Genomic DNA, 13,569 nt, shown 5'->3' with positions numbered 1-13,569 from the left:
TCGGCAGGGCACGGGGACGCTGGAGTCCTCTCAGATCTGACTTGCAGCCAAGGCGGCTGCTGCCTCCGCTGCTGCTGCTGCTGCTGCTGGTGGAAAGTGCTACACACTGTGAAGTGCTGTGTCTGTGCAGATGCGGCATTCCATTGTCATTTGGGGGCTGCAGAGGTCAGGCAGGTTCAGGTGAGGATGGTGCCACGATGACTGGTCTGAGCAGCTCTTCCGCCCGCCTCTCTGGTTCTAACCTGGGGGGTCATCTATGCCTCTGACTCTGATGGCGACCAAGGCTCACTCCTCAGCCCACGGGTTCTGTGATGGACAAGGTAAGACCAGCCCCCACACCTGAGAGTGATATGCAGCTTCTTTTCTTCCCTTGCTCAAATCCAGATACTCGGTGACAAGGAAGTTCATGATCACGAACTGTTCTTCCGAACATGGTCCCGACCGCTTGGCTAGGGCTGGAGTTGTAGGTCTTCGGTCTGGTTGTGGGATGAAAAAATTTGGAACCTTCCTTGAAATGATCTGACCACTGGCTACTCCTTGTTTGAATTTTAAGCTGTCTGTGCTTTTTGTGTGATGACTTTGATTATGACAGGTCTCCCTCTAACTATCTCAGTGTCAGTCCTCTTTCTACATATCTCGGGGGTTGGGTGTATGCTGTGATTGTCATTTCTTAGGTAGAATATTTTCCAACACAAGGAAGCCTGGGAGCAAAGAGAATGTTGGTGCTGTCTGTTACTGCAGGAAGGGGTGCTGTGCCCTCCCACCTATTGTCTGTGTTTGCGTAGCTGGGACATTAAAAACTCATTCCCTTCATCAGGATCTGTCCATTTATTTTGGGGAACTGCATGGATGGGTTTTGTATGCTCTTGCTTATTAGTTAAGTGACAAGAGTGTAGGTCAGTAAGTTATTTCATAGATCTGCAGAAATAGGAGATTCATCATCTCCCTCTATGCATTCATTCATCATTCACTGGACAAATATTTCTTTTACAACTAGCAAGCAAGCTATATGGGAGTTTAAACTTTCTAGTAATCAATAACACAGAAATTTGTATGTAAGAAGTCATCCTTTTGCCACCTTAGATGTTAGCTAATAAATATTTATAAAGGCAGGGGATAGGATGCAGTTAAAGTAACTAATGTATAATGGCGACAACAGAAATTGGTATAGCCTTTGGGGAAATCATTTTGGCGTTTGTATTCATGGCTCAGGAAAAAACGACTTGTGGTTAGATCAAAATTTGGGAACTATTGGATCCCTCTTTTCGGAGATTTATAATATTCTTTGCATAATAGAGGCTATTCTGCCTGAAAGCAAGCTGTTCAATGTAGAAAAATCCAGCATTTACTATATTTATGTCTGGTGTTTGTGAAAAGCCTTGTAAGTCCTGTAGAACTAGTGTCTGTTGCACAGTGTGTGACATGCTGCCTGCAGGTTTTTAATACTTCCCTCGAGAAAGTTGAGTGTCACTGATGTCACAGAGCTAGGACCTATAGGAGAAACAGGTTGGGCGGGAACATAGGGTCTTTAGGGTAAGTTTGACAGCCAGTTGGGAGAGCCAAGTGGAATCTATAACCGGCAATTGGAAAGGTGGCTCTTAAGGGAGAATTAGGGCTGAACGTAGAAATACGTGAGTTCTGTGAATCTATGTGATTGTTGTGACCAGGGAGCTGCTGAGGTTGCCTTGGAACAAAGGTTGATGTCAGAGTGTAAAGGGACCCACAGGGGAGAGGGGGAAGAGCCAGTGAGCCAGGGAGAAGTCTGCTCTTGGCAGTGCTGTGGGGTCCACGAGAGGAAAGGACGACCGGAAAATGAAATTCTGCTGAAAGAACACTGGCAGAGACAAAGGTCACAGGTAACAGTATAGGCAGAGGGAACAAAGGTAGGAAATGGATGGGGAGTATCCTGTGACACTCGCTTTATTTCCTGTAGTAGCTACACACTAGTAAATGGAAGCAAGCATCTTCATTTAACTTTTTAGTTTGAAATAATTTTAACTCATAGAAAAGTTGGCAGAAATCATACAAAGAGTTTCCATGTTCCCTTTACCCAATTTTCCCTAACCTCCTGACATAATTATAAGACACTTACCAAAACTAAAGAACTGTCATTGGTCTACTACTAACTAGATCACAAACTTTATTTGTTCCCTGTAGCCTTACAGTATACAGTAAACATTTGGTTATCCAAAGTCGCTTTGGGTGGTTCTTTTCTTCCCTGCCCACTTCAGCATGGTTATGTCCCTCACTTGTAATACCGCAGGGTTCTTTGTTACAGTTGGTGTTCCTTTTGGGGCCTTCCCCTCATTTCTGGTTGCTTCCTCCCCCACAGTTGTGATAAGAACAGATCCATCACCTCCCCAAATTCCTTCTTACGGTGTGGATTGGGGAGTGGATTGCAAAGAGGACAGGCAAGGGCCGGGTGAGACACGTGATCGAGGACTTGACTATGAAGGCAGCATGCCGATGAGACAGCACCAAGGTTAAGGTTGGGGGAGGCCTCTCTGTGCCAGTTGGGATGTTCTAGAAAGAGTTCGTCCACCTGGCGCAAGCAGGGCCAAGCCCTAAACCTGAGAACTGCACTGGAGAAATACTGGCTTTTTCATTATGAATGGCGTCATCCAGGAGAAGGGGAAGCTAGTACTCAAAAGCCTGCCCTCCCCCGTGGCGTGTAGGTTACAGATTCTACAGGGCAAAGTCACAGACACTGGGTTAGGGGTCTGGAGTCGTGCTGGTTGCTGATTGGTTGGAAGTGAGGTAAGGCTAATGAATCCTTTCTTCAGGTGTTGAGGACAGTTCTGAGCTTTTTCTCTGGCATCCGTCTGGATGGTCCCATGGGAAAGTAGCCGGGGGTCATTCCACCCTCGGACTCAGGAGCTAAAACATAACTTAGGTCAGGATGTTATCTTTAGCTGCCTGAGGTGCGGGCCAGGGCCAGGTGACCATTAGTCAGGTCCAGGCTAGTGTCTTCTGCTGCCTGGGGCTTGCTGGTCATCCAGGGGAAAGGTTAGGTCTCTGAGGGGTATATATAGAGGGAAGGATATGATTTCTAGAGTTACGATTTAAAAGTGAATTTAATCAGTCTCAAGGACCCTCAGTTTCAGGTAGTGGTGATAGGAGTGACCAAAATCTCAGAAGGGCAGTGAGCTCACGGAGGAGATCAGCTTGGAAAGAAAGGCCAGTTGTGTAGGATCAGGCAAGATCTGTGGGAAGGAAGGGCGTGGGGAGAGGTCTTGCCTGACGCTTGTCATCTAGAGGTCAACTGCAGAGAGAAAAAGGCAGAGGCGTGGACGTAGGTAAGAGGAAAAGATTAGAAATAGCCTTTGTCTCTTGGCAGGGCTGGAGTTAATCAGGAAAAGAGGATTGTGGCAAGTGACACTGAGGACCCCCATCCCCACCCCCCACCCCCCCACCCCCCCACCCCGCCCGGGGGACGTGGAGCAGACACTTGCTCAGCTTTCTCTGGAGGTTTCCTTGGCAGCTACAGAACCTGAGTGGAGAAGGTGAAGGAGCTCTTTATGGCTGAGCTTCTGCTTTGACCTATGAGTGCTTGGAGCTGGGGTGGGGGTGAGGTGAGAAGTCAGTCAAGAATTGCTGATTGTAAATCTGAAAAGGCTGAGGTGTGTAGGGACCGTTTGCTTACGTGGTGGCATGTTCCCTTGGCTTCTGAAGGGCCGGGGAGAATGATGGGTGGAGGAAGGTGGTGGTGGGGGCACCTGTTTATATGGCCTTGAGGCAAGAGTGAAGAATAACTTCAGGGAAGGGCTGGGACTGGTTTCGTTCTTGTGTTTCCCAAGGTTGTGCCCTGAGTAAGTGACTGTTTGTATTTCCAGAAACAGTTTGAACTTTCACATCACTTAAATTTAAATCAGGAATATTAGGTATTAACTGAAGAAGAAAGCACGCTACCTTGCCCCAAGTATCTGTATATCGATAGTAGATACTCTCAGAATTTAGTAAGTATTCTGGATTGTAGCAGTTGTGTTTACTAATTTCTTGTGAACACATACAGAATTAACAAATTGTACATTCTGTTCATTTCACCCTATGTATGAACTGCCTTTTCACACACTGTGTTATCCTGGGGTTGGCTGTTTAGCAAATGAAGTGCTTCTGTCCTCAGCAGGCAGTGAGTGGAATCCAGGTACTTCCCCCCCACCCCCCCAGCTGTGCTGGAAGGTGGGAGGGGGCCAGCTAGGCCTCAACTGGCTGTCCTGAGTGCGGTATCACGATTCTTCCCTGTGGCTGGAAAGGAACTTCTAGACCTACAAGCTGCTCTGGCTTATTGTCAAGATTCACTCAGGGTCTAATTAGTGTGGAGGACAAAAGATAAAATGAGCACTTTCTTTGGCATTTTGGGGCTTCTATGGGGCCTTCAAATGGCATGCAATTCTTAGATTCCTTCTGTAGTTCCATTCCTGATTGCTTATTTGTCCTCTAAGCTTTACAGACACTCACATATGTATATGACGTATATGTATGTGTTTGTATTATTGTTATTTATTATTTTGAAACCTAAGTGTCTGCCATTTTGGGGGCCCAGACTCCTCATTGTACCCCGCCCCCCCCCCGCCCCACTTTCCTAGGAAGAAGTGCTGAGGCAGAGGTTTGTCACATCTTCTCCAGTTGCTGATCAGGTTAGAAAAGAAAAAAAAAACCTTGTAACTGACATCTGTTCCCAGCTGGTTTAGGAAAAGTGAAGAAGCATGAGGCAGGTCTGCGTACTTGAACCTGCTTAGTATTTGGAATGGAACTGAAGTCTGAGAAAATGTCTTTCCCCAATCAGTAATTCAGATTGAAGTGAGATAGAAACAAAAGATCAGTTGAGGAAAGAGATGTGATTTCTTTCCTTTCCCCTTTCCTCTTTCCCTTTTCCCCTCTCCTCTTTACCAGTTCCCTCCCCTACTTTCTTTTTGTAGTTGAAGAGATGTAATAATGGAGAGCCCTGAAAATGCTAAAGATGAGAAAGAGTTTGGTGATGAAAAACAAAGGTCTGCATACCAGTATAATGGGAAAAACAAGAATTTGAATGTAAAAGGCCAAGGGAAACCAATCCCTGTGAAGACATTTAAAAACTGGGGGTGCTAGATTCATTTTTCTGTGAGGAACAAAATAAATGTGAAACATTGCATAATAACATGCTATAAGAATATTTTATATTTGGAGAAAAGATAAGGATAGAAACATGAATAAGACCCATTAATCTGTTGAATTATTTCTTTAAAAGGTGTCAGTGGCCAGGTAGTGCTAGGAAATAATGACAAACGTAGTCCCAAAGGAGAATAATAGCTCTTGTATTGTGACCGTTGTTTTATGGAAAGTTTGTATAATACTGCCAATGTGGTCAATAGACTTTGATTTGTTTTTCTTTAGGATTATTATGATTTAGTTTATTGATTTTCATTAAAGAACATGTTAGTTTCTCCATTTAAACGGGGAACCTGGTGTGTTTTCACTGCTCAGATGGGCCTTTGCATACTCATCCTGGAGGCAGAACCCTGGCTGGGTGTTGCCTGTCTCTTTGGGGACTATTTGAAGTTGGCCTTTATGGTTAAGTTCACGTTCATGGTTAAGTAATGTCTGAGCCTTTTGTGCCGACATTCTCTAGTTGGAAATTGGAAACGGCTCCTTGAAGAACAGTTTTTTTTTTTTTTTATTGCAAAGCATAAGAAGTATGATTACGGGGTGAATAGGTTTTTCTGAAGTTTTTCTTTTGACTTGATAACTTTTGACTCTTGCCAGCAAAGATGAAATAGCTTTCTGTAATTTTAAGAAGCTTTGGTAGGAAAGGAAATGATTTGTCTGTGTCACAGGAGGGAATAAGATGATCATGTGACACACTTGAGTTCTTTCAATTTCCTTTTCCATAAACAGGCCTAGCGTTTCTCTCCCCCCACCCTTCCCACCGCCATATTTTCAATGTGTTTGGGTGAAAGAACATTCTACATGAAGTGCAAATGCTATTAGTGAATTATAGGTTATTCAAATGGGGTTTATCTTTAAATTAAAAAGTCTGTTCGTGCCTTTGAAAGAAGATATATTTTACAGAGTATAAATGAAATGAAAGTCATCCTTACGATAACTAAAGCTAATTCTCTTTGAAAATCAAGCTATTAAGGCAAGCTGAAATTTTGAGATCTTTTTGTTATCTTTTAAGAGAGAAGACAGATTTATTTTTGTAATGTTTTGAGGCAAAATAATCTATTTTAAAAAGAGTAGTACTTAGGAATTCGGGTGAAAAATGAAGAAAACTTTCAAATATAATCATTTCTCTCTGTACTTGATATAACTGAGGAATGAAGTGGGAGTTAAATATTTTTTTTCCTCCCAAGTGGAAAATGTACTCTTGCGTTGCAGAATGTGGGAAGGTAATGAGTAATAGGACAGTGTGATTGTGGGTATGAAAACCATTTCTATAAACCAAAAAAGAAGTGTGAAGTTACAGAGAGCGGTGTTTATGACATTAATTACACAACGCCGGAGAGGTGAATCTACCCGCACAGTGATCTTGGGTTTCAGAAAATGCGACATGCTGTCACTGGGCCATCTGCACTCAGGCTTTCATGCCCATCGTGCACTTTCAACTTAGAGTCCGGATTCCGTCAGGTGAAGTAGGAGCGCTGACTCATAGTTTTTTAAAACCACTGCTAATTCACTCTGAACCTCTTTGAAATGTCCCGTTGTTTTACCCCTGGGTTCACTCTTCCCTCAGGAGAAAGCATAATTGTTAGGTGACATAGAGAATGCGAGAGCAGGGTGTGTGATTACTACAGAGGAAGAGTTGCTTCAGCATGGGGGATGTCTTAGGGGGTTGCGGGCTTGGAGGCTCCTCTCTGGGGTGTTCCACACCTTAACTGGACTTTACTTGGGCAGAAAGGAGGGGATACGGGCAGTGTGGTCGGCGTCACACTACCGGTGACTGAACGATGTGCGTACCTGCATTGATAAATCGGGGGTCCCTGCTGCGTGTAAATAGGAGGTGATAGTAAGAATCATGTATACAACTACATATCTATCAACAATTACTTTCAATGTAAATAGATTAAATGCTCCAATCAAAAGATACAGGGTGGCTGAGTGGATGAGAAAATAAGGCCCTTACATATGCTGCCTACAAGAGACTCACTTCAGATCGAAAGACACAGACTGAAAGGAAAGGGGTGGAAAAAGATATTTAATGAAAATGGAAATGGAAAAAAAAATGATGCATTAGCAATACTTAATACCAGACAAAATAGACTTGAAAACAAAGGCTGTAACACAAGACAAAGAAGGACCCCGTAATCCCATTTTTGGGAATTTATCCAAAGAAACTCAAAACACTACTTCGAAGGGACATGTGCATCATATGTTGATTGCGGCGTTATTTACAGTGGCCAAGATATGGAGGCAGCCTGGGTGTCCATCAGTAGATGAATGGATAAGGAAGAGTGGTACATACTACAATGGATTATTATTCAGCCATAAAAAAGAATGAAATCTTCCATCTGCAACAGTATGGGTGGACCTAGACGGTATTGTGCTGAGTGGAGTAAGTCAGACAGAGAAAGACAAATGTATGATTTCACCTTACATGTGGAATCTCTCTAGATTGGATAAATGAACAAACAAAACAGAAATAAGAGCATAGATGCAGAGCGCATTTTGAGGGTTACCAGGTGGGAAGGGGTTTGGGGAGATGGGTGAAAAAGGGGAAAGGATTAAGATGTACAAACTGGTAGTTACAAAATAGTCCTGGGGATGTAAAGTCCAGCGTAAGGAATAGATTCAGTAATTTTGTAATAATTATGTATGGTGTCAGATGGGGACTAGATTTATCAGGGTGATCACCTCGCAAGTTATATAGATGTCTAATCCCTATGTTGTACACCTGAAACTAATACCGTATGTCAACTGTAATTGAAAAATAAAAAAATAATTTACAAGAAAGAAAGGCGAAGACTCCCTGCCAGTTGCACTGCTGGTATGAACTGCCAGCCACTCGACAAGTTTTATTTCATGTGGCGACCTTCTGTCATTTCTTGTGGTTACATCCAGGCCCTACCTGAATATTTGAACTCTCTTACGTTCTGTTTGCTCACCCAAATCATAAGGAGAGAGCAAATGACGTGAATCTCGTGTAGCTGTACACAAAGGATGAGGGACTTAGGAGGAGCCCAGCTACCGCTGGGACTTCCAGAGCCTGGGTCCAAGCTTTGGATAAATGGTGGCATTAAAAAACCACCTTCAGCTCTGGTAGGGGTTTGGGGGGTGGCTAATGCTTCTATGTCTTGAGTTCTTATAAAAACAGTGATTATAAACTTGGATCAACATGATTGGAAAAGATAGACCAGAGGGATGCTTTGCTAATGGTGGTTTCATTGTGAGTATTCGATTTATAGCTGCAATATGATTCTTACAAGTAAAAGTGGTGACGTTCAGGGATTAAGTGAGTGGACTCTTCAGTAGATGTATTATCTGACAGTTGGATTTTTCATTCCTCATATTTTGCAGTTTAAATGTTCAATTTCATTTTAAAAAGAAAATCATCATCACAAACTTTCGCACTGGGTATGACTTCTCTCTCATAGATATTTTCCCATCAGTATGAGCTTTGAAGTGTTGCCGTCTTGTTTCCTCTGTACCTTTTGTCTTGGCTGTACTTTGATGCTGGGGATACATCATTCCCTGTCTGGTCCTGCATCCTCCCATCTGAGACAACAGCGGCCATGAAAGTTTTCTCTGGGTGACGCAAACCATCTAGGGAAAAGTACGTGGGACTTCTTTAGATCTGTATTAACTGAGACATATACGAATGGAAGGTGATTTATTCTCCAGCTCTTATTGAACCATGAGTGTTTATTTCGTCTTCAACAGTAGTTTTTCCCAACCAAATTCTTAGACATGTTTGGACGTGTCCCAGAGTGAGTGAATATGCTAAGGGTATCTTAGCAGCTGATGATGGATGTGTGGTTTATTTGAGTTTTCACAGATACGTATGTTGTCGCCTGAGTAGAAGTTGAGCCTTGACCTTTGTATCATTTCTTTTATTAGGAGTGCATGATCTTTTACAGATTGTACAAGAAGACAAATTATTGAATACTTCAGTAAAATGTGGAAGACAACTTCTTAGTGATCTAAAGCCAGTTTAAAGGAGGAACAACATGGAAAATATTAAAGAGTCTAGGAATATGTACCAACAAATCAGACGAATTTTTCCATTGGAAGTTGCCTAAAATCAGCTGTAACCCTCTTCCCTTCTGACATTGATTGTTTCCTGTTCTTTTTCCCTTTCCTATTTTTCATTCTCCCTCTTCCTTTTCCTTCTCCTCTTGTCTTCCTAGCCACTTGCCTCCCTCCACTGCAGAAGGAAGGAACAGGCCCAGAAATACCCTCACTTCCTTAAGGTCTCAGAGCTAGTGAGTGACAGAGCTGGGTCTAGGCCTGTTCTTCTGTTATAAATCCAGTGCTCTGGCCGCTAACACGTAGTGTATTAGTTTTCTGGCATGTGTGGTGTGAAGATGAGTGGGACATTCATTACTCTGCTTCAGTCAGTAGGTAAGAAGAGACAAGTGCGCACATACTATAGGACATACCAGAAAATAATAGAATCATGAGATTGAGTGCTCTGGGGGTTGAGGGAGGAGAAAGATCTCTCCTACAGTAGAAGTTTCATCAGAACCCTACAATCACTTGTTCTCTGCGGGTGTGGTGAAGGGCGCCTTTTAAAGACCCCCAGCATTTCATGTATTTCTATATCCTTCATCTTTACCGGTTATGACTATCCATTTTCCTGAAACTCTCCATCCTCCTACCACCCAGGGCTTTGTCAACATGAATGGGAACTCTTCTTCCTAGAATGTTATCAACCCACATCGAGCTCAGGGGCAAAAGTGGGGCCTTCCTTCTTCTGGGCTGTGTCATTCCTTGGCCCGTGTTGGTTACACATGAGAGTAGTTCTGTGGAAGGGCCTTTCTCAGCTGCCACAGCCACTTGTACAACTGTGTTGGATGAGTGGTAACAGCTGTGTGTTAAAACCACTGAACTAGGGAAGGAAAAGGGCGGGATGCTATACTTTTCTGCCAGGAGAGTGTTTTTCCCCTTAATATAATAGAGAAAATTAGGATTAAATAAAAACTGGAATCAGCTCCTTAGGGATTTTTTAAAATCCCAGGTGGAACTTTATTAGCAGTAAATATCCTGTGGTGGGCGGGATACTTATTTCTTCTGTGGGTGAATTGAGAGCTGTAATTGGTTTTTTAAAAAATAAATTTTATTGGGGAATATTGGGGAACAGTGTGTTTCTCCAGGGCCCATCAGCTCCAAGCCATTGTTCTTCAATCTAGTTGTGGAGGGCGCAGCTCAGCTCCAAGTCCAGTCGCCGTTTTCAATCTTTAGTTGTAGGGGACGCAGCCCACCATCCCATAGAGGCAGTTGTTGCTGAGAGCTCGCCCTCTAACCAACTGAGCCATCCGGTCCCCCCTGCAGAAGCTCAGCAGCAGCTCGTTGTCTTCAATCTAGTTGCGGAGGGCGCAGCTCACTGGCCCATGTGGGAATCGAACCGGCAGCCCTATTGTTCAGAGCTCGCGCTCTAACCAACTGAGCTATTAGGCCGCCTCTAAAATTGGTTTTTTGATTGTAATATATTTCTTTTAATTTGATATCCCATGCAAATCTGATGGTGACTATAATAGTGATACTTTTGCCATCAAGTCAAAATATTGAAGGTGACTTTTTGTGTAAACAGTGTGATGAATCTAGTGATAAATGACACATTTCTAGTTGTTACATCAACACCTGCTTTCCGTGCTAGAACAGTTTCGATCAACTTCATTCTTCTTCAAGAGCTGCCACACTGCCAATGCTACACAGCATTTTGGAGGAATTACTTTGAAGCTACAATTATCCAGGCTTTAGCCATATTGTCAGGGTGTTTGTTCACTTTGAATCAGGATTTCATAGGTACATTAATTGTGCAGTTACCAACTTGCCCTTTCTTGGGAATCATCACTGTGCTGGTGTAAGCCCTATAGGGATATTTATCCCATCGTTACAAAATGCCAGTTGCTGATGGAATTATTTTCTGTTTGTTTAACAGAACATCTGATCAAATTCATGACCATGGGGGATATGAAGACCCCAGACTTTGACGACCTCCTGGCAGCGTTTGACATCCCAGATATGGTGGATCCTAAAGCAGCTATTGAATCTGGACACGATGAGCAGGAAAGCCACATCAAGCAGAACGCTCATGTCGACGATGACTCCCACACACCCTCCTCTTCTGACGTTGGCGTCAGTGTTATTGTGAAGAACGTTCGGAACATCGATTCCTCCGAGGGTGCAGAGAAAGATGGCCACACCCCCACAGGCAATGGCTTACACAATGGGTTCCTCGCGGGGTCCTCTCTTGACAGTTACAGTAAAGATGGATCGAAGTCCTTGAAAGGAGATGTGCCTACCTCAGAGGTGACTTTAAAAGACTCAGCTTTCAGCCAGTTTAGCCCTATCTCAAGTGCTGAAGAGTTCGATGACGATGAGAAGATAGAGGTGGATGACCCCCCTGATAAAGACGACGTCCGTTCAAGTTTTAGATCAAATGTGTTGACGGGGGCGGTTCCCCAGCAGGACTATGATAAAGTAAAGGCGCTTGGAGGGGAAAACTTAAGCAAAACTGGAATCTCTACGCCAGGCAATACAGATAAAAACAAAGTCGTTAAGAGAGAAACAGAAACAAATTCTATAAATCTGAGCGTTTATGAACCTTTTAAAGTCAGAAAAGTGGAGGATAAGTTGAAGGAAAACTCTGAAAAGGTGCTTGAAAACAGGGTCTATGACGGGAAGCTGAGCTCTGAGAAGAATGACGCCACCCTTGGCGGCGTGGCACCGTCAAGGTCAAAGCCATCCTCCAAGCTTTCTTCGTGCATAGCTGCAATCGCAGCGCTTAGTGCTAAAAAGGCTGCTTCAGACTCCTGTAAAGAGCCAGTGAGCAATTCACGGGAATCCTCTCCATTACCAAAAGAAGTAAATGATAGTCCTAGAGCCATTGAAAAGTCTCCTGAATCCCAGAGTCTCATTGATGGGACGAAAAAAGCGTCCCTAAAGCAGCCAGATAGCCCCAGGAGCATTTCAAGTGAAAACAGCAGCAAGGGATCTCCATCTTCCCCTGCAGGATCGACACCAGCAATTCCCAAAGTCCGCATAAAAACCATTAAGACGTCGTCTGGGGAAATAAAGAGAACAGTGACAAGGGTATTGCCAGAAGTCGATCTTGACTCTGGAAGAAAGCCTCCAGAGCAGACAGGGCCTGTGGTGGCATCTGTGACGTCCCTTCTGTCATCTTCAACTTCAGCTGCCGTCCTTTCCTCTCCCCCCAGAGCGCCTCTGCAGTCGGCGGTCGTCACCAACGCAGTGGCCCCTGCAGAGCTGACCCCCAAACAGGTCACCATCAAGCCTGTGGCCACTGCCTTCCTCCCAGTGTCCGCCGTGAAGACGGCGGGGTCTCAAGTCATTAATCTGAAGCTCGCTAACAACACGACGGTGAAAGCCACGGTCATCTCTGCTGCCTCTGTACAGAGCGCCAGCAGTGCCATCATAAAAGCTGCCAACGCCATCCAGCAGCAAACCGTTGTGGTGCCGGCGTCCAGCCTGGCCAATGCCAAACTCGTGCCAAAGACTGTGCACCTCGCCAACCTTAACCTTCTGCCTCAGGGCGCCCAGGCCACCTCTGAGCTCCGCCAAGTGCTAACCAAACCTCAGCAGCAAATAAAGCAGGCAATAATCAATGCAGCAGCCTCACAACCACCCAAAAAGGTGTCTCGGGTCCAGGTGGTGTCCTCCTTGCAGAGCTCTGTGGTGGAAGCTTTCAACAAGGTGCTGAGTAGCGTCAACCCAGTTCCAGTTTACATTCCCAACCTCAGTCCTCCTGCTAACGCGGGCATCACGTTACCCACCCGCGGGTACAAGTGCTTGGAGTGTGGCGACTCCTTTGCTCTTGAGAAGAGCCTGACTCAACACTACGACCGACGCAGCGTGCGTATCGAAGTCACGTGTAACCACTGTACAAAGAACCTTGTTTTCTACAACAAGTGCAGTCTCCTCTCCCATGCCCGCGGGCACAAGGAAAAGGGAGTCGTCATGCAGTGCTCCCACTTGATTCTCAAGCCAGTCCCAGCAGATCAAATGATTGTTTCTCCGTCAAGCAATACTTCTGCTGCACCTTCCGCTCTCCCGAGCTCTGTGGGGGCCGGCACACACACTGTAACAAAAATTCAGTCTGGTATAACCGGGACCGTCATATCAGCCCCTTCAAGCACACCCATCATTCCAGCTATGCCTCTGGATGAAGACCCATCCAAGCTCTGCAGGCATAGTCTGAAATGTTTGGAGTGTAATGAAGTTTTCCAGGACGAGACATCGCTGGCTACACATTTCCAGCAGGCTGCAGATACGAGTGGACAAGTAGAGTATCATTTACATTTTGGTGTTTCGGTGATGAATCTGTAGACATGAGTGCTCTATATGATGCCCTTGATTTTAGGGGTGGGAGCTCAGTTAAATGGGTGTGTGTGCGTGCGTGCGTGTGTACGT

At 44.6% G+C, this 13,569-nt stretch overlaps 1 protein-coding gene across 19 annotated transcripts in view; it reads left to right on the top strand.

The window, feature by feature from the left end:
- Positions 1-13,569, top strand: part of ZNF532 (zinc finger protein 532) — a 96,731-nt gene that overhangs the window by 32,480 nt on the left and 50,682 nt on the right. For all 19 annotated transcript variants that reach the window (XM_081079124.1, XM_081079120.1, XM_081079117.1 and 16 more), the window contains one exon: positions 11,078-13,440. In XM_081079124.1, the coding sequence (XP_080935250.1) occupies positions 11,095-13,440 (2,346 nt within the window). In that variant the 5' untranslated portion in view covers positions 11,078-11,094. The remainder of the gene's footprint in view (positions 1-11,077; positions 13,441-13,569) is intronic.

This window comes from Rhinolophus hipposideros, assembly GCF_964194185.1.
Source record: "Rhinolophus hipposideros genome assembly, chromosome: 17".
Classification (NCBI taxonomy): domain Eukaryota; kingdom Metazoa; phylum Chordata; class Mammalia; order Chiroptera; family Rhinolophidae; genus Rhinolophus; species Rhinolophus hipposideros.
Note: the sequence above shows the minus strand (reverse complement) of the source record. Positions and strands in the feature narration are given on the sequence as shown.